The sequence below is a fragment of the Brachyhypopomus gauderio genome, chromosome 17 (assembly GCF_052324685.1).
Source record: "Brachyhypopomus gauderio isolate BG-103 chromosome 17, BGAUD_0.2, whole genome shotgun sequence".
NCBI lineage: Eukaryota > Metazoa > Chordata > Actinopteri > Gymnotiformes > Hypopomidae > Brachyhypopomus > Brachyhypopomus gauderio.
This window is the reverse complement of record NC_135227.1, coordinates 20,428,579-20,452,637: the sequence shown is the minus strand read 5'-3', so window position 1 is coordinate 20,452,637 and position 24,059 is coordinate 20,428,579. Positions and strand designations below refer to the sequence as shown.

The 24,059-nt window shown below is 43.2% G+C and overlaps 1 protein-coding gene and 1 pseudogene across 2 annotated transcripts; one reads left to right on the top strand and one right to left on the bottom strand.

Annotated features, from left to right (window-relative positions):
* Positions 1-5,525: 5,525 nt before the first annotated feature.
* On the bottom strand, positions 5,526-20,758 carry pank1a (pantothenate kinase 1a). 2 transcript variants are annotated; one of them, XM_076978265.1, is made up of 7 exons: positions 19,440-19,604; positions 14,874-15,226; positions 14,368-14,621; positions 11,488-11,664; positions 10,285-10,408; positions 8,528-8,653; positions 5,526-8,190 (listed from the first exon to the last, which is right to left on the bottom strand). In XM_076978265.1, exons 1-7 carry the CDS (start codon positions 19,465-19,467, stop codon positions 8,131-8,133), a joined length of 1,122 nt encoding a protein of 373 aa, XP_076834380.1. In that variant the 5' UTR covers positions 19,468-19,604; the 3' UTR covers positions 5,526-8,130. The 2 variants fall into 2 exon arrangements, with proteins under 2 accessions (XP_076834380.1, XP_076834379.1); XM_076978264.1 differs by lacking the exon at positions 19,440-19,604 and adding an exon at positions 20,220-20,758 and having other exon boundaries at positions 5,581-8,190.
* Positions 20,759-22,273: 1,515 nt separating this feature from the next.
* On the top strand, positions 22,274-23,385 carry LOC143480290 (5-hydroxytryptamine receptor 7-like; annotated as a pseudogene).
* The last annotated feature ends 674 nt before the right edge of the window (positions 23,386-24,059 follow it).

Below are 24,059 nucleotides of genomic sequence, written 5' to 3'. Positions count from 1 at the left end.
CCTTAAAATGTAAATGGAATTAAGTTTGTTATATACTGCTTCTCCTTTGCTTAATTTCTTTATTGTCCGTGTGAATTAAAGACAAACCAATGATGCTTTGGAATTCCTCTTTGATGTCCATAACTGGCTTATGCCCAGGAAACACCACAAAACTGGGTACTAGTCAATTTAATGCCAGACATATGCCGGACAGACCGACATACAGTAGCTTTGCTGACAGATTCCGCATCTCCTACACTATAAAAAAAACTTCCACTAGCAAAAAACGAAGAGCGATGTATAACAATCTGGAGAGAATTTAGGGCTGATCCGCGATGTGTAATATTTGAAATGTGACGCTTAATAATGTTATTGATGCAAGTAATGGATTGTGCTGAAAAACGATAACGTTCATTAAAAAATAATCCGAAAATGATAGTAGGCCAGTCTATTCGGGGTTTTATAAGGTGTTCCCGACGAAGAGCTCGGCGAATAAACTGAGCTTCAATATCCACATGATCTTCGAGGAAAGGACACGTCATGATGACATGTTTGTAACTCTGTTTCAGGTCCAAGTTAACCTGCCAGTGAGCAGGTTAGCTTCAGAGCATAAGTTGCTATAGTAACTGACTCAGGTTCTCTTTAAGCTTGGTTTCTGGAATGGAAAGTTTCCGTGAATTCTGAGTTAACTTACCCGGTTTTCTCGCTTAACCCGCTTCTTGGAATTCCCCCCTGGTCTGCTCATTACAAAGACCAAAGGTTATCTCCTAATGGCTTTTCCCCTAATTTTTGCAGCAAGAAGTGTGGGATCAAAAGAGGATGGGGTAGAAACACGGTAGCACTGGAATGGTGCTTCCATATTCCATGAAGATATGGATGGCAGAGTCTGGTGAGCATTAACTTGACTGGCCTGCAGAGACTGAGGCCTTGTCGTCCAACATCAGTATGTGACCTCAACAAATGCACTTCTGGAAGAATGTTCAAAAATCCCCATAAACACACTCATAAACCTTGTGGACAGCCTTCCCAGAAGAGTTGAAACTGTTTTAACTGCAAAGTGTGGACCAACGTGGTTCAAGGTTCAAGAGGTTTTATTGTCATTTCAACTACATACGGAGTACACAGTGAAACGAAACAACGTTCCTCCAGGACCATGGTGCAACATAAAGACACAGTGCAGACAGAACACAAGTGCAACACAAGTGCGGACAGACAGTACAACAAAATACAGACAGAACAGTATACAGAGTGCAGACAGACACTTCACTAGACAGAGAAGGGTAAGAGTGCAAATGAGGGCATGTTTAGTGCAAATGCCTTTACATTGTCAGGGATAAGTGGTTGGGTGTGTGGGTGAGTGTGTGTGTATGTATGGAGGAGAAGTCCATCAGTTTAGTGTCTGGCGTTGAGGAGTCTGATGGCTTGTGGGAGGAAGCTGTTGCAGAGACTGGCCGCATTGGACCGGGTGCTGTGGTACCTTCTTCCCGATGGGAGGAGGGAGAACAGTGTGTGGGAGGGGTGGGTGGGGTCATCTACAATGCTGGTTGCTTTGCGGATGCAGCGGGTGGTGTAAATGTCCGTGACGGAGGGGAGAGAGAATCCAATGATCCTCTCAGCTGTCCTCACTATACGCTGGAGGGTCTTGCGGTCGGATACATTGCAGTTCCCAAACCAGGCAGTGATGCAGTTGCTCAGGATGCTCTCTATGGTGCCTCTGTAGAAGATGGTAAGGATGGGTGGAGGGAGGCTGGCCTTTCTCAGCTTCCGGAGGAAGTAGAGATGCTGCTGGGCTTTCTTGGTTGTAGAACTGGTGTTCAGGGTCCAGGTGAGGTTCTCCGCTAAGTGGAAACCAAAGAACTTGGTGCTCTTAACGATCTCCACAGAGAACCCGTCGATGTTGAGGGGAGAGTGAGTGTGATGTGCTCTCCTGAAGTCAACAACCATTTCCTTGGTCTTGTCCACGTTCAGGTGAAGGTTGTTGTCTTTACACCAGTCTGTCAGCCGCTGCACCTCCTCTCTGTACGCTGACTCGTCACCTTTGCTGATGAGACCCAGCACTGTTGTGTCATCGGCGAACTTAATGATGTGGTTTGAACTGTGTTTTGCCACACAGTCATGAGTCAGCAGGGTGAACAGCAGAGGACCCAGAACACTGCCCTGGGGGACCCTGGTGTTCAGTGTGATGGTGCTGGAGGTGCTGTTCCCGATCCGGACTGACTGGGGTCTCCCAGTCAGGAAGTCCAGGATCCAGTTACAGAGGGGTGTGTCTAAGCCCAGCAGGCTTAGTTTCCTGATGAGTGTACGTGGGACTATGGTGTTGAATGCTGAACTGAAGTCTATGAACAGCATTCCGGCGTAGGTGTCCTTCTTCTCCAGGTGGGTGAGGGAGAAATGAAGGGTGGTGGTGATGGCATCGTCCGTGGAGCGGTTGGGACGATATACGAATTGCAGGGGGTCTAGTGAAGGGGGCAGCTGGGTCTTGATGTTCCTCATGACTAGCCTCTCGAAGCACTTCATGATGATGGGGGTGAGTGCGACGGGATGGTAGTCGTTGAGGCAGGACACTGTGGACTTCTTTGTGTAATTTGTGTGTTAACGGGCCGCCCAATGGAGGATGGGTTCCCTTTTGAGTCTTGGTCCTCCCAAGGTTTCTTCCTATTCCCCACCATCTAGGGAGTTTTTCCTTGCCACTGTCGCCTTTGGCTTGCTCATTAGGGATTTGGACCCATAGTATTGTTAACCTTGTAAATCCTGTAAAGCTGCTGTGACAACATGTGTTATGAATTCGCTGTCTAGAATGTTGTCGCTCAGCCACGATTCCACAAAGACTAAAACACAGCAGTCTCTGAACTCACCCTGGGTAGTTCGCTAGAGTCGAATGTAGTCCAGTTTGTTGTCGAAGGAGCAAACGTTTGCGAGGAATAGCGATGGTATAGCCGGGCGGCTAGGGCTAGCCTTTAGCCTCACGCGGATCCCAACTCTCTTTCCGCGCTTCCGCTTTCGCTCGTAGCGACTGCAGAACATCATCTTGGAGCTTATTTCCTGACCGATTTCTCCACTGTAGCAGGGTCTGCCGGTGGTAGAACATGTGCACTGGTGTTCCCATGCACTTGACAGCGGAAAGAAAACTGGAAGTAGCGACAAACAGTAACACAAAATCACCATTTTCGGACCCGGAGCGGCCGCTGCGTGTTACTGCGCCGCCATCTTAGATCTTTTTGTCATATTGGGTCATATTGAACCCTATAGATTAGATATGGGATGTCACTTAAGCTCATATGTGAGTGAAGGACGGTGAGTGAATACTTTTGGCAATATAGTGTATCTCTGTCTCTCACACGCACCACTCAAACACACTCAAACAGACACATACCTAAGGTGGTGTTGTTCACCAATCTAACAGACAGACAGACACACAATTTCATTCAAAAAGTAAACTTTTCATAGATTATAGATTCAGGGCCAACAATTTAAACAATGTCAAGTATTTGTTTATTTTTACATAACTTGGGCTTCCACCTCATAAAACCCACGAAACCAGGATAAATCAGCCCAAACTACTTCCCAGTTTTTGCAGAAAGAAAGAAATTGGGATCACATCAAATCAATCAAAATATGGCACTTTCAAAATGATATGTCAATCTGCAATACTTGGTTGTGAATCCGTTTGCTTTAATCAGCGCCTAGATGTGACGTGGCATTGAGGCAATCAGCCTGTGGCATTGCCTGGGAGTTATGGATGCCCAGATTTCCTTGATGCGTGCTGTCAGCTCTTTGTTGTTGGGTCTGGTGGGTCTCTTGAGAATATCCTATAGATTCTGAATGGGGGTTAGGTCCAGTGAGTTGGCTGGCCAGTCAAGCACTGTGATGACATGGGCATCAGACCAGGCTTTGGTCCTGCTGGAAGATGAATTCTGCATCTCCATACAGATCCACACATCACCTCTGTGAACAGCCAGCCTCCTCAGCTATGAACGTTTGTGGCTCACCCATACTATGGAGGGTATCAATGATGGTCTTCTGGACATGGCAGTTGTTATGACTGCAGTCTTCTCCATATTGAACCGAACTGAGACAGTTGAACCAAACTGAAGCAATTTAATGACACTTGGGGAAATCTGTGCAGGTGCTTAGAGTTTAGAAGATGATTATTGTGTCACACTCAGTTTAAAACATTCATGCCCTGCTAAATTTGGGCTGATTTCTCCACAGTATTCTATTTTTTTGAAATACTGTTTTCATGGATTTTTTTGGGCTAGAAGCCCAAAGTTTGTAAAAAATAAACAAATTAATACATGAATTTGTTTAAATTGGGGAATTAATAATCTATGAATGTTTATCTTTTGAATGGAATTATGGAAATTAATAAACTTTTCCATGATATTCAAATTTTTTGGAATGGGTCTGTACACACCTTCATTCACAATCTCTGTCACACACCACACACACACACACACACACACACAAACAGACACATACCTAAGGTGTTGTTCAACTACACAGACACACAACCACATTAAGCACACACTATACACTCACTGTACACAATTTCATACACATTGCACACCGTCGTACACACACTCATGCTCATTCACACACAATCACTTTTACACACCACACAGACACACACATAGGGATGTCCATCAATTAAACAGGCACAGACACACACTTTGCACACATCATACACACATTGTACACACCTTCATACACACTGCACACCATTGTACACCCACACACTCATTCATGCCATACACACACAATCACTCACACACAATCACCTTCTCTCACACATACACATCGTACACAATTTCATACACGCTTTCATAAAACAATACACACATTATACAACATATACACACTACACACCTTCATACACACCGCATACATTCCCACACATCATACACAGCTTAATACTAGACTGTACACACATTACACTGTAACCCTCTCACAACCAGCAAAATAAATCTTGGTCCCCACACAGAACATTGACCTTATGCTTCCTCAGTCAAGGGTGTTGGCCACAACCTTAGACAGAACACGGCACAACTTTTCAAGCCCTCTTGTCTTTCCTTCATGAAATGCAAATCTAGTTATTATTATTATTAGAACTAGGATCCAGGATAGTTCCCATTGAGATTAGCAGTCGTATTAATGAGGGTGATCTGGCCAAGACTTACAGACATTGCTGCAAACATATAATACATTACATAATTCTAAAATTTTTAGCGATAAAACAACACAAATCATAATTTCTACCAATCAAGGACACTGAAATCCAGATTAACTCCTACAAATCTAATGCATCTGCTTACAGATCAACCAGAGTTATCTTGAAACTTTCCAGAGAGGCCAGCTCTCTAACTCTTCCAGAGAGGCCAGCTCTCTAACTCTTCCAGAGAGGCCAGCTCTTGAAGATTCAAGCAATTCTAGAAACAATTCCAGGAGGCAATTAAAAAAAGATTTTTTTTGCCATTTATGTGTTATTATTTTTATTCATTTAAAGTCTTTTCAAGTTCAACACAAATGAACACATTGTACCCAGAAGTCCCCTTTCTTTCTTTTTTTTTTGTAAAGGCAAAAAGGTCGGCACCCATCTGTGGTGCCTTAAAAAATATATTATATTTACATTTCTGTAGGCTGTGGTCACATGGCACAAACATCCATCATATTAGTGGTATAATTATCATAATAACAAAAACATCCTGTAATCCCTATATATGTGGGGTTTAAAATGTCCTGCCAGTCAAAGCAATGTCTCCACCCACCCAGAGCATATACTTGGCCTAAGAAACATCCCTCCTATATCAGTGTCCCGTCCTAAGTCTCATTCCCAGTTCTGTTCTAAGGACACAAAATGCTTCACCCAAAGCTGTAGTGGCTGGCATTATAGTGGCTAGCTGACTAGCCGGTTAGCATAATATCTGGTGCTAACTGTTAGGTGCTAACCCAAACCCAAACCCTTTCTAGTCTTTAAGAAATATTAGCATATTTGGGTTAAGAATGTCATGTTTACGTGACATTCACTCAAATACTACTTCAATACTGCTAGACTGGATTGTAAAAAGTGGATATGTGGCTGGATTCTAGGGTTAATAACCATTACCTTAAGGTTGACCAAATAATTTTTTGCATAACGTTTGTATGTTACAATAGTAACCTTAACATGTAAGGGGCAAAAAGAACAAAGAGGTATGCATTGTATTAAAGATCCATCAGGAAACATTAATTTCTAGTCAAACAACAATTAATGGCAATTAATTTCAGCAGTTTTGATTACACAGAACATTGACGCTTACTGAGTTAGTGGACCATAAGAACAATTTACTTTAAAGATGAAAGTAAATGTAGTGGAAAATATTAAATCATGGCAAGTTACCAATGAGGCTTAGAGATAACAGCAGAAATAACAGTAGCTCCATTACAAAAAAAGAAGGGGAAAGCATGAAAAGAAACCCCTAATCCCTGATCCCTGATCCCTAACCCCTAACCTGGAGCAAAGGTTCTGGACCTATTCAGCACATAAAGACAGGCACATCATGAAGGTGATGAGGCTGAACAGTGAAACTAGACTAACCTTAATACCAGGGTTAGGCCTTTCCTTGAAATACAGTCAGAAGGAATCTGATAATTTTCTGTTTTGATCACCATTGTACACAGCAACATGCTGCTTGTCTAAAAACTCAACTCAACATTTAATCTGAGAATGAGTTTGTAAAGAAAACATGCAGCACAGACACCTGACTGATCACTAAGCAGAGAGTGAATGGCCTTCCAGAATAATCCTAACCCAGTAGGCTCCAGGATTAAAGGATGTTAGAATGCTGTTAGTCCAGATCCTAACCCTACCCCTAACCCTGGGCAACAAGGTTAGCAGTTGTGACATGGTTAGGCTTGGTGGTTAGTATGTTTGCCTCTCAGCACTGGGGTCTTGGGTTCCAAGTCCCTATCTGAGTGGAGTTTCCATGTTCTCCCCGTGTCTGCGTGGGTTTCCTCCGGGGTCTCCGGTTTCCTCCCACAGTCCAAAAACATGGAGGTTAGGTAAATTGGCATTTCCTGGTTCCCTGACAAATTCTCCCTGAGTGTGTGACTGTGTCTCTTCATGTCCAATAAAAACAGTTGTCCGAGTGTCTGTGCATGAATGTGTGTGTGTTTGTGTGCCCAGTGGTGGATGGTGGTCTGCCACTAGGGTCTGTCCTCTCTCCCCTTCCTGCACTCCATTCAGTCCCCCAGGGGGTGTGGATCCCGGTAGAGAGTACGCTGTGTGCAATTGGCTGCCGCTTCTTGCCTGTGTGTGTGTAATTGGTTGTGTACCTGTGTTAAACTTGTAACGTCAACTTGGGTATCTTGAAAGGTGCTATATAAACCCTAACCCCTAACCCCTAAATCCAACTAATGGTCCACAGTGGAAGCACCTAAACCACAGAGAAGCCATGAGACCACAAGGGAAGAATGCAGGTTAAGGTATGAAACTATGGACATGTTTTAAGCGATGTATGCCTGAGAGATCTGTGCTGTCTGAGTGTTTGGATCTTGACAACGCGTAGGTCCTCCACCTTTCACCCCACCAACACACCTGAAAATACGCGAACTCCTGTTTGGACCACATGAAACGACCACGTGCCACAACCTTGTTTAAACGCAGCTTTTTAGAAAATATAAAATCCACAAATAAAATCCACCAACTACTGTTCTCATCATCTGAACTTGCCACATCATCTCTTAGCCACAGAGTAGGTTTTATCACAGCGGGGTTCATAACTTATGTTTCCTTAGGTACTAAACACACACTTATTTACAGATCAGGAAACCAAATAATCAAAAGGTAAGTCAGTCTGAGGGAGTTTAAATTTGTCACAAAAATCTTATCTTACAGTTAAAGAAGCTTGTAGTTCAGAGGTTATTTACAGTTCAGTTACTATTACGGCTCCTCTCAGTAGTTACCCAGAATTCCTGTGGGGGTTATAATCCCTTTCAGCAGCTTAATTTCTTTTTTTTTCCTTCTTTTGTTTTTATTTTAGAATGAACCGTCCCCTCAGGGGTCAGGGGACAGGATGAACCGTCCCCTCAGGGGTCAGGATCAGGATTAACCCTTCCCTCAGGGGTCAGGATCAGGATTAACCCTACCCTCAGGGGTCAGAATTAACCCTACCCTCAGGGGTCTTCAGATCCTTTCAGTAATTCCAGTAAGGCACCGACAGCTCCAAAGTATCCCTAAACACACACACACACACACACACACACACACAGTCATTCAAGATTCACACATGCAGCATTAACTATTCGTACACATACAGAATTAACTATTCAGACACATTCAGAATTAACTTCAAACAGACATAGTAACGATTCATCTGTTTTCTGATGAGTTGAGTAAACATATGAAGAGACACGTGGTACGTTTATGAATGTCTCAGTCTTGCCCTGGATACTCTGGGATGATCAGAACAGCAGCTGTAGTGCATTTGTGGTGGATTAGTGGAATCTTTAGTGCCTACTGCAAAATAAAATCACATCTCCAAAAAATAAACAACCAAACAAAACAACAAACCTCGTGTTCGAGGAAGAGGGCTCTCAGCTGTCCCTTGGACCAGAAATCCATTGCATAGGCCAGCAACTTTGTTGACACGGTGTTTATGCGCAAGAAATTCCCCACAAACACCACTCTCTCGATTTTCTGAAAACAAACCCACAGACACAGTTGAAAAAACACATACACGTGCTTGAATACACCACTAGGGAGAGACACAACCTAGATAAAGGAGTGGCATTCTAGTTTTGGATTAACCATCTCTGTTTATTCTGGTGGAGAACAAGCTTCTTGTACTTAAAAAGTGTCAATCTGAGTTAACCCTAACCCTCATCATAACTCTAATCCTAACCCTCATCATAACTCTAATCCTAACCCTCATCATAACTCTAATCCTAACCCTCATCATAACTCTAATCCTAACCCTCATCATAACCCTAATCCTAACCCTCATCATAACTCTAATCCTAACCCTCATCATAACTCTAATCCTAACCCTCATCATAACTCTAATCCTAACCCTCATCATAACTCTAATCCTAACCCTCATCATAACTCTAATCCTAACCCTCATCATAACTCTAATCCTAACCCTCATCATAACTCTAATCCTAACCCTCATCATAACTCTAATCCTAACCCTCATCATAACTCTAATCCTAACCCTCATCATAACTCTAATCCTAACCCTCATCATAACTCTAATCCTAACCCTCATCATAACTCTAATCCTAACCCTCATCATAACTCTAATCCTAACCCTCATCATAACTCTAATCCTAACCCTCATCATAACTCTAATCCTAACCCTCATCATAACTCTAATCCTAACCCTCATCATAACTCTAATCCTAACCCTCATCATAACTCTAATCCTAACCCTCATCATAACTCTAATCCTAACCCTCATCATAACTCTAATCCTAACCCTCATCATAACCCTAATCCTAACCCTCATCATAACCATTGTAAGAGTTTAGGAAAATGCTCTATCGCAACAGTCTGAAGAGCCAGAAGAGGATTGTGTACAGAAGCAGTAGCAGTGCCTCAGTTTATGCTTAGGGTTGGGATTTGGGTTCAGGGTTAGAGTTAGTGTTAGATTAGGGTTGGGGTTGGGTTCAGGGTTAGAGTTAGTGTTAGATTAGGGTTGGGGTTGGGGTTAGATTTAGGATTAGGGTTGGGGGTTAGAGTTAGGGTTAGATTAGGGTTAGGGTTAGATTAGGATTAGGGTTAGAGTTAGATTAGGATTAAGGTTGGGGTTAGAGTTAGGGTTAGATTAGGATTAGGGTTACTAGGATATCTAACCCCAGCTGACGCTCTGGTTGCTCTGATAGCCCTGTACAATGCTGCTTGATCACAACGCTACAAGGCAACACTGTAAAGAAGCCCAGAGAAGCCAGACTGAGCTCACACACTCGGCACTGATAACAACACTAACACTAATCTAGGCCCCGCCCAGCCTGCTGTCCACAACACTAACATTAGGCCCCGCCCAGCCTGCTATTCTGCTGTTATCTAGAGTAAAGCTGCTGATCGAATCAAGTGGTTCTTTTTTATTTACTTATTATGTTTTAGTCTTTTTTTGTCTGCCAAGTTTTAATTCAAGTGCCTTGAAATATATAATGTACTAATAAAAAATTAATTAATTATGTTTTTCAGCCTGTTTGTGATGTGAAGTGCTGGGAACATGCATTGGGACGTCTGGGTGTAACACTGTAATTTCTCTCAGGAAACACCATGTGAATCTAGACAGAATGTGTGTGCACGTGCATACACACCTCATTGACGGCACACATACGTGCGATGGAGCCAATGTTGTTGGTTATGGTGACCAGCGTTGCTCTAGCTAGGTCTTCTCTGGAGATGCAGTCTCTTTTCTCTTTACTAATCATGTGACCAAAACTAGAGCGTGCACACACACACACACACACACACACACACACACACACACACACACACACACACACACACACACACACACACACACACACACAAATAAATTAATAAACAGCCACACACATGCTTGTGTCAGCCTAACCAGCTCAGAGTTCAGCTGTGTTGACCAGCACGTCTGGCCCACTCAACAGTAACACAGACTTAGACCTGTTACACAGACTTGGACCTGTTACACAGACTTGGACTTGCTTCAAAACTTTGTTGACAGTAAACAAGGACCATGAGTGTAGTAGTCTACCATGAGTAGTCTTGTAAAGTAGTTCAACACAGGTTTTGCATGTAGCACAAAGTTCGGTGGGGCCAGGTCTGGAAGCAGCCTTGTCCTGCCCAGTCGTTCTCGACCATATTAATGTCCACTGCTTCTGGACCATATTAGAGTAATGTCCACTGCTTCTGGACCATATTAGAGTAATGTCCACTGCTTCTAGACCACATTGGAGTATTGTACCCCCTGTGTTTAGAGTGAGGCATTTGTGAGGCACTGATATACAGTGCTGTCTTCTTAGGTGTTGTCTGCTGGGGAAGCAGCGTTTCTGTAAGGGAACAGGCTGGATAAGCTTATAAGGAAGTGTGTGTCAGTGCTGGGAGGGAGAGTGGACTCTGTGGGTGAGTTAGTGGAGAAGAGGATGAGGTGTTTAATGTGTGAAATCCTCACTAATGGCAGACACCCTCTGTATGGGAGTCTGGCAGCTCAGAGGAGCAGTCTCAGTGATAGACTCTCTCTCGCTGCAGGGCCGAGAGGTTCCAGCGATCATTTGTTGTACTTATCAACCACCACAAGCACTTTAATTGGGTTTTTTATGTTTGTATACTCTGTGTGTTTGTATTTATTCATTTTTTGTCTCCATCACCTGGGTCTAATTGCTCCCATTTTCTTACATCCATACATCCATCAGCAATGTATAGGCACACATTCACTGAGTGTACATATACTGTATTTAGATTGTCTGTGTCTCGTACACACACACACATTGTATTCACATTCAAACACACTCACTCATTCAGACACACACACACACATTTACCTGGAGGCTACAGCTGAACCCTGCAGGCTGAAGCGTTGGTAGTCCCCTCCATAAATGTCCCTGACCAGTTTGTCCACATTGGTACTGTCCCCTTTACTGGCCATCTCCAACGCCTGCTCAAATGTCTCACAACCTGTGAGCAAACAGCAGAGCCCCAAAAATGTACCTCCTCCTAGACTACAGAGAGAGAGAGAGAGAGAGAGAGAGAGAGAGAGAGAGAGAGAGAGAGACAGACAGAGAGAGAGAAAGAGAGAGAGAGAGACAGAGAGAGAGAGAGAGAGAGAGAGAGAGAGAGAGGAATTATTGACCCTCACAGTGATATTTGTAAGAGTGAAGTATATTCGCCTCCTGTTGAATCTCTTTACTATAATGAGTTCTTCCACAACCTCCACACAGAAAGTAGCAGAAATGATACTACATTATGATACTACCTGATATTAACCTAATTTTATAGATAAAGATGGAAACAATCACCCCCACCTCTACACCATGCAGACTCCTTGACAATGCAGTAAATAAGAACAGTTAGGTTGTTTTTTCAGTGGAAAAAGACCACAGAAAGAAAAATGGTCTGATAGGGAATGTCAAATTGTAAGAAAAGACCTCATGGCTATGGATAACCCTGATCTTAACCCTAATCTTAACCCTAACGCTAACCCTATCCAGTCAAACCACAGAACCACAAAGGTCTGAACTAAGATAAAAAATACTGTGAAACATAAACAGTAAAGAAAATTAAAAAGATAAAGAAAAACAGCAACACTACAACCAACATTAAGGTGTTGAAACTCTTCTTTAAAACCAACATAAAGGTGCTGAAAACTTCTTTAAAACCAACATTAAGGTGCTGAAAACTCTTCTTTAAAACCAACATTAAGGTGCTGAAAACTCTTCTTTAAAACCAACATTAAGGTGCTGAAAACTCTTCTTTAAAACCAACATTAAGGTGCTGAAATCTCTTCTTTAAAACCAACATTAAGGTGCTGAAAACTCTTCTTTAAAACCAACATTAAGGTGCTGAAAACTCTTCTTTAAAACCAACATTAAGGTGCTGAAAACTCTTCTTTAAAACCAACATAAAGGTGCTGAAAACTCTTCTTTAAAACCAACATAAAGGTGCTGAAAACTCTTCTTTAAAACCAGTTATTGTAAAATTGGAACAGCCTTTAACACAAATAAGCAATACATACAGTTATAGAATATTATATTCTTCAAAGAAAAATTATATTGAAGTTTCCTCAAAAGAACTTCACAGTCAGCCCAAATATATATGTAGAAATAAAATGAGAAGTTTTAGAAAAATAACTAAAGCGCAATTGAGTTATACACTCCAAAGCCTAAAACAGGAAGTGGCCTGACTACAGTAGGACTGTTGTAGAGCAGGTAAACTAACTCAGTAGCATTAGGGCTGTTGTAGAACACACACATTTTACATTAGGGCATTTTAGCAGATGCTCTTATTCAGAGAAACTTACAAAGTGCACACTAGTGATCACTAGGGGGCTGTGGTACCTTAGCCCAGTGCCAGGGGAGCGGTGGAGGTTAAGTGCCTTGCTCAAGGGCACTTCAGACATGGCCTAGGGCCTCTGAGTCAAATCCACGACCCTCCAGTCACAAGACCAGTTCCCCAACACTCACACACAAAGTCTCACACACACACACACACAAACATATGTACACCTGGACTCTGGAAGTCCAGACAACGCAGTCTACAACCTTAACTCTTAGGTGAGGATCATCTTCACTCGCCTGGAGGTGGTTTGGATTTGGAATCAGCGTTGTTTAACATACACCACCACTGTTAGGGGATGTGTGTTGTTTAACATACACCACCACTGTTAGGGGATGTGTGTTGTTTAACATACACCACCACTGTTAGGGGATGTGTGTTGTTTAACATACACCACCACTGTTAGGGGATGTGTGTTGTTTAACATACACCACCACTGTTAGGGGATGTGTGTTGTTTAACATACACCACCACTGTTAGGGGATGTGTGTTGTTTAACATACACCACCACTGTTAGGGGATGTGTGTTGTTTAACATACACCACCACTGTTAGGGGATGAGTGTTGTTTAACATACACCACCACTGTTAGGGGATGAGTGTTGTTTAACATACACCACCACTGTTAGGGGATGTGTGTTGTTTAACATACACCACCACTGTTAGGGGATGTGTGTTGTTTAACATACACCACCACTGTTAGGGGATGTGTGTTGTTTAACATACACCACCACTGTTAGGGGATGTGTGTTGTTTAACATACACCACCACTGTTAGGGGATGTGTGTTGTTCAACATACACCACCACTGTTAGGGGATGTGTGTTGTTTAACATACACCACCACTGTTAGGGGATGTGTGTTGTTTAACATACACCACCACTGTTAGGGGATGTGTGTTGTTTAACATACACCACCACTGTTAGGGGATGTGTGTTGTTTAACATTCTACTCTGCTCCTGTGCTGCTCTGTCAGCCTCTAGTAGTGCTGAGGGTGATGGTTTGGTGCTAGAATTAGGGTTAGGGTCCCTATCTAAGGGTCTTAATTCTAACCATAATACAGACTTTATGCAAGTGCACTGCTGGGGTAGCCATGATACTTAGTTCCATGGAAACAGCTATAAATATCATATGTTATATGAGCTCATATTGTGGTGCAGGTTTTGTGATGTTCCTTTCACATAAACATCTTGTGTTCAACCTGTCATCACAGAACAACCCATGTTTCCACGACAGAATAACACCAATACCAAACCACCATCATCGGCCCTGTAGTGATCATGGCTAACCCCAGTTCCCAAACCAGTTCAGCTCTATTACTCCAACACTGGGCCTGCTGTCTGCAGTGTTACTAACTCAAATGGACGCTCACCTTGTTCCGGTGACCCGTTTGTAATCGTCCTTGGAGTAGACGGCCAAGATGCTGACGCCTGAGCCGATATTGACCAGCAGCATGGGGAAGGGCTGGGTGAGACTGCAAGACTGCTTCACACACGCCTGTGTGTCTGACGGGTTCTCAAAGTAGTAGCACTCCGGGTGGCCGTTAAAGCCCACAGAGTCGACGTAGAGCAGCCCGCGGATCAGACAGTCCAGCTCGTCTAGCTTTAGCAGTTCCAGATCAGCTGTCTACACAAGGAGGGGCAGGGTAACAGGGTCATAGGTCAGGCCAGTCAATGTACACACACAGCACAAGGCCCTCTAAACCCAAGCACGAGGAAGAAAAGAAAGAGTACCTCTATTTAAAAAAACATAGGGCACTTCAGCAAAAGTTGTTGTTAGTCATGAGGTTTGAACCACCAACCTTACAGGCCCAAACCCACGTATCTAACCTTTAGGCCACAATTAACTGAAGGCCCTCTAAGCCCAGGACGTCTCTACCGTTCTGAAGTCGCTCTCGAACTTGTAGGCTCCACCACCAGTGGCACACAGTGTGGTGTGCAGGCTGGAGAAGTTCTTGTCTCGGCCCATCTGGATGAAGCGGTGCATGGCGGCCGTGGGAAAGCGGATGAAATGCAGCGTGCCAGTGCGGCCGCACACGCTCAGCTCACGCAGCTCCAGGTGCACGTCTCGCACGCCCGTCTTGCCGTAAGCCACGTTGGACGTCAGGAAGCGACGGATGTTCTTCAGGCTCTCCACCTCCTCCTGCTCCTCCTCCGCCGTGATGTCCTTGGGCTCGAAGTAGACCAGCTTCACCAGCGTCCCGCCGATGTCCATGCCGAACCACGGGAAAGCTGAGACACAGAGATAAGACAATAAGAGGGCGAGAGACAGAGAGAGACACACAGAGACAAAGATGGAGAGAGAGAGAGAGAGAGAGAGAGAGAGAGAGAGAGAGAGAGAGAGAGAGAAAGATGGAGGGAGGGAGGGAGGGGGGAGAGAGAGAGAGAATTTCTAACAGACAGGAGTTACACAAGGACCACAAATGGACTGTAATATTATTCAAAAAGTGATAAAACCCAAAGTTGCTCAAATACAGTGGGGCAAATTTAAGAACATGAGATTACATCTACTAAATAATCCTGGTGTTTCATATATTACATTTGAAACTGAAAACTGACACCAGAAATGTAGTTTCAGAACCAGCAATATCATCAAGGTTAAAGAGGCATGTTGAACACAGTGTGGGTTCCTAGCTGAAATTACATTTACATTTGGGGCATTTAGCAGACACTCTTATCCACAGCGACTTAAAAAGTGCTTTGCCTTTGTTCACAGAATTCATCCTAGATAATAGCACAGATAGGCTATTCAAGACACCTTTGAACCAGACTACTACGAAACTACAGGAATCAATTTAATTACCTTGTAGGCTATTTCGATTAATAAATCTCCATGTCCATGTCTGGTGCAGACATCCTAATGTGCTGTTGGTCTTTTTTCATATGAAGGGTCACAAATGTTTCTAAAGTGCACATTTGAGTCACTATTAAATTTTCATTAAATTGTTAATTTCACTAAACCAAAAACAAATAACAACACTTCACTTCTAGACATTTTTGCACTTAAAAGTCTCCGCTAAGTCTGGTTCAGTCTGATTTCATGTATCAGTTACTGGAGTTAATAACAGTCTGGTTCAGTCTGATTTCATGTATCAGTTACTGGAGTTAATAACACAGTCTGGTTCAGTCTGATTTTGTTTATCAGTTACTGGAGTTAATAACACAGATAACACGGTCTCGTTCAGTCTGATTTCATGTATCAGTTACTGGAGTTAGTAACAGTCTGGTTCAGTCTGATTTCATGTATCAGTTACTGGAGTTAATAACACAGTCTGATTTTGTGTATCAGTTACTGGACTTAATAACACAGTCTGGTTCAGTCTGATTTCATGTATCAGTTACTGGAGTTAATAACAGTCTGGTTCAGTCTGATTTCATGTATCAGTTACTGGAGTTAATATCATAGCCTGGTTCAGTCTGATTTCGTGTATCAGTTACCACAGTTATTACGGTATTACAAGTATTACAAATTATATAAACCACCATCATTACGCTGACAGTGGAATCAAAGTCCAGCTTCAAGTGGATCCTAGCAGGCCTGACCTGAAATAACTCCACAGTTGTTTGAGACATCCATGCCACATACTTCTTAAACAAACAGAAACCATGATTTGAGCAACAGTAGTGCGACAAATGACAGTGTCAAAATGCCCCACACCAGTAAGAAACCTTGTCAATCATTTTAGTGCCATGTGCCGATACGAAGTGAACAAAGTGTATTAAGTGTACAAACCCTAACCATTTAGAGAAGGATGAACCCTAATCCTGCCAGCAGTGGTAGAGCTGCTGAGGAATTGGTAATAGGCTCCAAAACTTGAGTTCACTGGATTCTGCATTATGTCCAGCTTGATGTAAAATATACAGACTAATATACTGCAGTAACATCAAAATGAAACACTAACTAACAGCAGAAAAAACACGTGTATAACTTCATGCTAAAATCCTTGACAGGCATTGACAAAATTCAATCAATTTTAAACTGCATTAGTATAAACATGCAAACAATTATAGTCCTTAATCTACATTAGAATAGAATAGAATAGAAAATGTATTGTCTACAATGTACGAATCTTAATTCACCCATGGCACTCAGAAGACAAAATAGCAAGCACTCAATACTTGTCTGAAGGGTAAATTTCAGTAACTGTACAAAGCTTATGAGAATTCTTTGCAGAACTAAATAAAGAAGAAATTGCTTGAGATGTGTGTGGTGATTACAGTATTTAATGTAATACCAGCAGGGCTTTGGTGTACACGGGTGTATGAGTGAACCAGACAATAGTGACCTGGTAGAGGGCCTGACATTGTGACGAGGAAATTAAGTGTACCAGGTATGTGAGTGAAAGGTCACCCATTAAGCAGAGTGTGAGGGTGTGGGTGAAAGGTCACCCGTTCAGCAGAGTGTGAGGGTGTGGGTGAAAGGTCACCCGTTCAGCAGAGTGTGAGGGTGTGGGTGAAAGGTCACCCGTTCAGCAGAGTGTGAGGGTGTGGGTGAAAGGTCACCCCTTCAGCAGAGTGTGAGGGTGTGGGTGAAAGGTCACTCCTTCAGCAGAGTGTGAGGGTGCAACAGAGGAAGCATGGCTGGGTGGGTGCATTGGGGGAGAAGTATCTGTGTCTCTATGCAAACAATGTATAAAGTGGTGGAGAGGTCTGGATAACAACAGAGAGGAAGTAGAGAGACAGGTGGGTAGACAGACAGAGGGAAAGCCCGCCCTGAGAACACAGAACATTATCTATTATATTATATAATAATATATACATTTTTTTATTTGTAGATTTTTTTATCTACACTTAAACCCTTTGTCCTGCACATGGAGTCACCTTCATCCTACAGAACATGTAGGATCACCATTGTAGTCACCGTTTAAATTCTAGAGAATAGAGTTAGGATTAGGGTTAGGGTTATGATATGGGTTAGGGGTTGGATTAGGATTAGGGTTAGGGTTATGATAAGGGTTAGGGGTTGGATTAGGGTTATCCCCAAGAACGAAATGCAGAGCAAAAGCACTTTCTGCTTATTCATGTGACAAGAAGAAGCTATTGTGGTTGAGATAAGATGAACTGTTCTAAATGTCCAAGGCCAACACCAAGGCCTGAATGTATACTGTTCTAACCTTATCAGAATAGAGTACAGAATGGTTTTCACTGCATCTGAGCTTTCTGGATTAACTGCACTCAAACTAACATTAACTGAATATTTTCTGCCCAGCTCCACTTTTGCTAGAGATTAGGGTTAGGGTTATGGTAAGGGTTAGGGCCATTCTGTGCACCTGTAACTGCATCTTTTACCCACCTCTTTTATAACTATGTATAGCAGACAAAGCCGGATTAAAAGACAACAAACTATATTAACATCCAAAGAGGGGACACTATCAGAGTGAGCATTGAATATGATTAAAATTAAATGTCAAATCTCCCTCTTTTACTGCGACAAAGATAACATTTATGGAATTGCACAATAATAAGGAAATAATAATTAATCTCTCTCTCTCTCTCTCTCTCTCTCTCTCACATACACACACATCCAGTAGAATTATGAGGTAGTGTTGTGGAAAGTGGGTGAGCAGGATTTACCCAGAAACTGCAGCCTAAAGAGGTCAAATCAGGTCATATCGGGTCATATTGGGTCATATCGGGTCATATCGGGTCATATTAGGTAATATCAGGTCATATTGGGTCATATTATATATATTGGGCAGTCATGGCCTGGTGGTAGGGAACTGGTCTTGTGACCGGAGGGTCGTGGGTTTGATTCCCAGACCTGAGGCCATGACTGAGGTGCCCTTGAGCAAGGCACCTAACCCCAACTGCTCCCCGGGCTAGGGCTAGGACTGCCCACTGCTCTGGGCACGTGTGATCCACAGCCCCCTAGTAATCAACTAGTGTGTGTGTGTGTGTGTTCTGACTGCACAGATGGGTTAAAAGCGGAGGACAAATTTCGATTGGGGTGTAAAAATCACAATTGACAAAATATGGCACATTTTTATATCAGGTCATATCAGGCCATGTTAGGCTACTGCTCCAGAAATATATTATATATCTATATAATATATATTATATATATATATACACATTATATATATATATATATATATATATATATATATATATATATATATATATATATAATTACTATATATTATAAGAAATAGAAATATAGAAATACATTATTTTTATAATAATTATTATTGGTATTGAATATTTGTTTATGAATCATTTCCCATTGATACCTCCAATGTACAACCTGAAAGGTGACAACTATACATAGTGGTGTGTGTGTGTGTGTGTGTGTGTGTGTGTGTGTGTGTGTGTGTGTGTGTGTGTGCGTGTGCGCGTAGGGGCTGAGTTGGTCAGCTGATCCTACCTGTACTACCACCATAAGCACATTCATTGTATAACTCAGCTTTTAAAAAGAAACTGCAGATGGAGTTTACTTTTCACTCACCTGGCTTCTTAACGCTTTTCAGTTTCATAATGCTTGAACACGTTATCGCTCAGGTGCAAAGAGAGTTAGTATTCCAAAGAAGTGTAAAGCCGTAAAATAAACTTAGTAAATACGACTGATTGTAGTGTATGAATGATCTCAATATGACTTGATCTCCTTTTCTTACATCGCAACTTTGTAACGTCGGCAGGAAAAAGTGCGATTTTCTGCATATTCGGGAGGCGGTATAGTGGGTGTATTTAACAGCCTCGCGCAAACGAACTCGATCGCTGATTGGTCAGCTGCGCGGGATCTTTCCATCAGGAGCGATTTCAGCACCGCCCCCTGACTCCGCGTTGGCCAATCAGAGGACGCGAGGAGCAGTTTCAGTGCTTTCATAAAAACAAAAGAGTCTCGGAACCGAATTTACAGGCAAAACAACTTCGGCCAAAACCGGCACGAGACTCCGGGGCGCAGTGTGCTGTAAATAAAACCATAATCGCATGTTTCTCTTTAAACTCAAACACCGCAGCAGAAACGTTTATATATTCCATCAATTGTCATACTGCAGACATATTTAAACTGATAACCCGTAATGTGAGTCTCAGTACCTTTAATGACAGTAATGCAGCAGGAATAAACGCTAAATGTGTGTTGTTAGAGTTATGGACGCACACGGGCAGCGCTGTGTTTCTTCATCGCGCTCGTACAGCAGTCTGGAGGAATAACCTCCACACACGGCAGGAACATCTACGTGTTAGATGGTTCTGGTGAAACGGGTCCACGTCCTCGTGCACTTACGTGGTCTGCTTCTCTTCCCGGAGTCCAGGCGTCTCCGCACGCGACACCTTTTCGCAGGACATCCGTTGGTTTGGGGGTCATAGTGCGCGTGGTGGTGACGGTCAGGACTGCTGCCACCGCCGGTGCCGTTGCCGTTCGGAGTGCATGGACCTCCATTGCTCAACTGGGACCGAAACGTCTTGTGCACGCCGTTTGAGTGACCCGGACCCTTCTGATCAATCATCGATTTGGCATTATCCATATTTCAGTGCACGCGGGGATATCTTCAAGCACTCGGCTAGCTGACGTGACTAAAGATACAAACGGAGAGCACGTTGCTTTCGTCAAGATTACGGTCGCGTCACGCGCTCTCGGTCTAATTGCACGGTTCGTCGGAGTTATTAGCGAATGATTTGATGGCGCGCGCGCGACCCAGCCGTGGTCTGAACCGAGGTTTGTTTACAGACCCGCGGGTGAGGAGGGTCACCAACACACACACGGTGACCGAGGTCACTGCCGGTCACGTCCCCGCTCCGGTCACAGCGCCGCGAGAGTCCAGCACCGGGTTATGACGTCACAGACGATGGCCACGCGAAGTCCGCTTCGACAGCGCGCGCCACGGAATAATTCATATCCGCAATGAAACAAATCAGGCTAAAAAAACAGCGCCACTCCGCTAGATCTTTTAATGATAATAACAGAAAAGGTAGAAAGCTAATGAGGTGCGTGTAAAATCGTCAGCTAAAATCAGGTGATGGCGCGAGAAACAAAAATACATATCCAGAATCACGCGCGCGCGAGGTCATTGTTTCTGGATAATTCATAGTAGCTGATGCTGCATTTATTAAAAATAAAAAGACAGTGTTAATGTCTTACAGACATCTTCACTCGTGCCTAGTTCACACTGCTGCTGTGAACTTTTTACACCTCAATTTACCCCCACCCCATTATTATTATTAATATTATTATTATTACTAGAATGTTCAAATATTTCGAAGTGCATAACACACTGAAGGAATACAATAACCCCGTTCCTCCCTAACACGTACACGTACATTTTCGAGCGTGCAGAGTACAACTGAGCACGAAGCGGCGCTCGTGTTACTGTGTTGGTGTGTGTGTGTGTGTGTGTGTGTGTGTGTGTGTGTGTGTGTGTGTGTGTGTGTGTGTGTGTGTGTGTGTGTGAGAGTGTCCACGCAGCGGCATCTACTCTACGTACAACGGAAGCAATAACCCATGTTATAGTTGTTTTAGATTCCCGGTATATTTTTGATGACGATTTGAAACTGGGTAACTCGTACTTGACTTTACACTACTTTTTTACTATAAACACTATAACACTATAAAGTGTATTTCAGTGATAATACATGACGCAGTTCTTAAATGATTTTATTGATAATCTGGTTTCTAAAAGTGAGAATGCTAATACCAAAATGTTTTGACTGGCACCTTAGGTTTTTGAATGGCAAGATTTAATCATAATATTTTACCAGGAATGCCGTCTGTAAAACACTGTATAAAACGTAAACGATCCATTATGCATCGAAGAGCAGCGACAGAGAGACAGAGTCACTATATCACTGTCTGACTGTGAGAAATTATGCCCAACGTTGTGTGAAAGCATTGCATGGACGAAATTTTGATTTCATAGGTGGGGGGGGGGGGGGGGGGGATGGCTTGAGAACTGGGCGCAGGGTTAACCCAAACCGCCCCCCCCCCCCATTACGTCCGTGGGCCACTGTGATCATTCAACACAATTTGTCACCTGGTGTGCGGCTTCACTTTAATATTAAGATATTAATATATCCCGTTCGCTTTCACTCATATTTACAGTATCACTCTCAATGCTGTGACCAGCGCTTTCTTTCTTACAGGCCTCCGAACACGCGATGTTGAACGACTCAGATGTTCTTTAATCACAGCGTTAAACTCCACGTGCTCTAAAATAGAGAGATCAGGTGCGCGTGAACAACTCACACGGTGTCGCTATAGGACGCACATATTCAGCACGTGCAGCTGTGATTTTGTGCCATCAGACGCTCCGTGAAGTTCACGGATAAAAGGCGCACGGTATGATGGTTGGCGACACTAACGGAACTGGAGGCACAACTCGGCTACGGAGACAATATGAGGTCCCTGGTGCAGTGAGTGTGGATCATCTAACGACACGAGCATCTCCGCTGGCGCCTCGGCTCCTCAACAGTGCGCGCGACGTTGGAGAGGCTGGGATCAGAAATGTTGCCCTCAAGTTCTCCGAATATTTTGATGGATAGAAAACCCGAACGCGATGCACCGAACACATCCTGAGATGGAGTATCTGTTGATCGGTGGAGTGCTTATCATGCTTACGCTAGTCAGTTTGCGGGAGCTCGTGGTAATGACAGCCATCGAATGACCTTATGGTGTCCCTCGCGATGGCTGACCTGTCCGTGGCGCTGCATGCCGCTGGTGAGTATCACGGATCTGATCGGTGGCCGGTGGATCTTCAACCAGGCCTTCTGTAACGTTTTCATAGCAATGGATGTGACGTGTACAGCGTCGATCATGACGTCTTGCGTTATCATCGACAGGTGAGAGACACTTCTGATTACAAGATTAAACGTTGATACTGACTGGTCAATACTTTACATTTACTTGTTAGTTGTTATCCACGGACTTTTTGAAGTCTGTAAACACTGTAAAGATATGTGTCAGTAATATGAGCTGTTTAACACTGCAAATCCGTCACGTGCATTCAGCTATAAATTACGTGGGTATTAAGGGGGTTGATGTGACCAGGGCAAGTTAATTTATATCGAATCTTTCCTACACAATAATCACCATCATCAAAGCTAATGGCAAAGAGACTGGAAATTAATTGCTTATAATCATTATTCATAACCATCTTGTATTCAAGGTATTTGGGGATCACCAGACCCCTAACATACCCACCAGAGTGGCTGGCGCATGGCCAAAACGGTTGTGTGTGTGTGTGTGTGCTCTCTGCTTCCATTATCCTGCCGTCCCTCTTTGGCTGGACACACAACGTCAATGACGGCAAGGTGTGTCTGATCAGCCAGGACTTTGGCTACACTACACTAAACACAACACGCGTGGTCCATTCCGTTCTGTTCTTCATCAGACACACAAACACAGACAACGCAGTCACTATCAGTCACAGTCACTTATAGATTCATTTATATGTACATGGTAGATTTATTTATTCTCATTTCTCTACTTCTATAGTTTATATTTGATAGCTTATAAATACTTAATTGTAAATTGTAATTTTATTAAATTGCTGCTTAATCTATTTAATTGTAAATTGTAATTCTATTTTATTGCTGTATAGTCTAGGAACAGTCACATTCATTTCACTGTGTATCTTGTATCTCCACAATTTATACATGTGACAAATAAAGAATCTTAAAATCTTAGATCTTACTCCACTGCCGTGGTTTTCTACATCCCCATGACAGTCATGCTGATCATGTGCTACTGGATCTATAGTGCAGCCAAACACACACAAACATTTGGGCCTGCCCCTGGTCTCACTGCGCTGTCTGATCCCTTGCGTGTAGCATTTTCTATGACTCACTCCACAGACGTCTCACTCCACAGACGTCTCACTCCACAGACGTCTCACTCCACAGACGTCCTTTATCCTTTTGTCACCTGCATTTGGTCCTAATCACCTGACCCCACAAACATGAGTTATACCTGCCAGTTTACTTCCTGCAATCAGTCACAACCAAAGATTTGCGAGATTTGTGAATCTCATCTGTGCCACTACAGGTCTGAGTGCAGACTCACTGCTGAACTACCAGTCTGATTACATGTCTGGGTGGCATTAGGCTGTATTGAGTAATTCAATCAAACAGA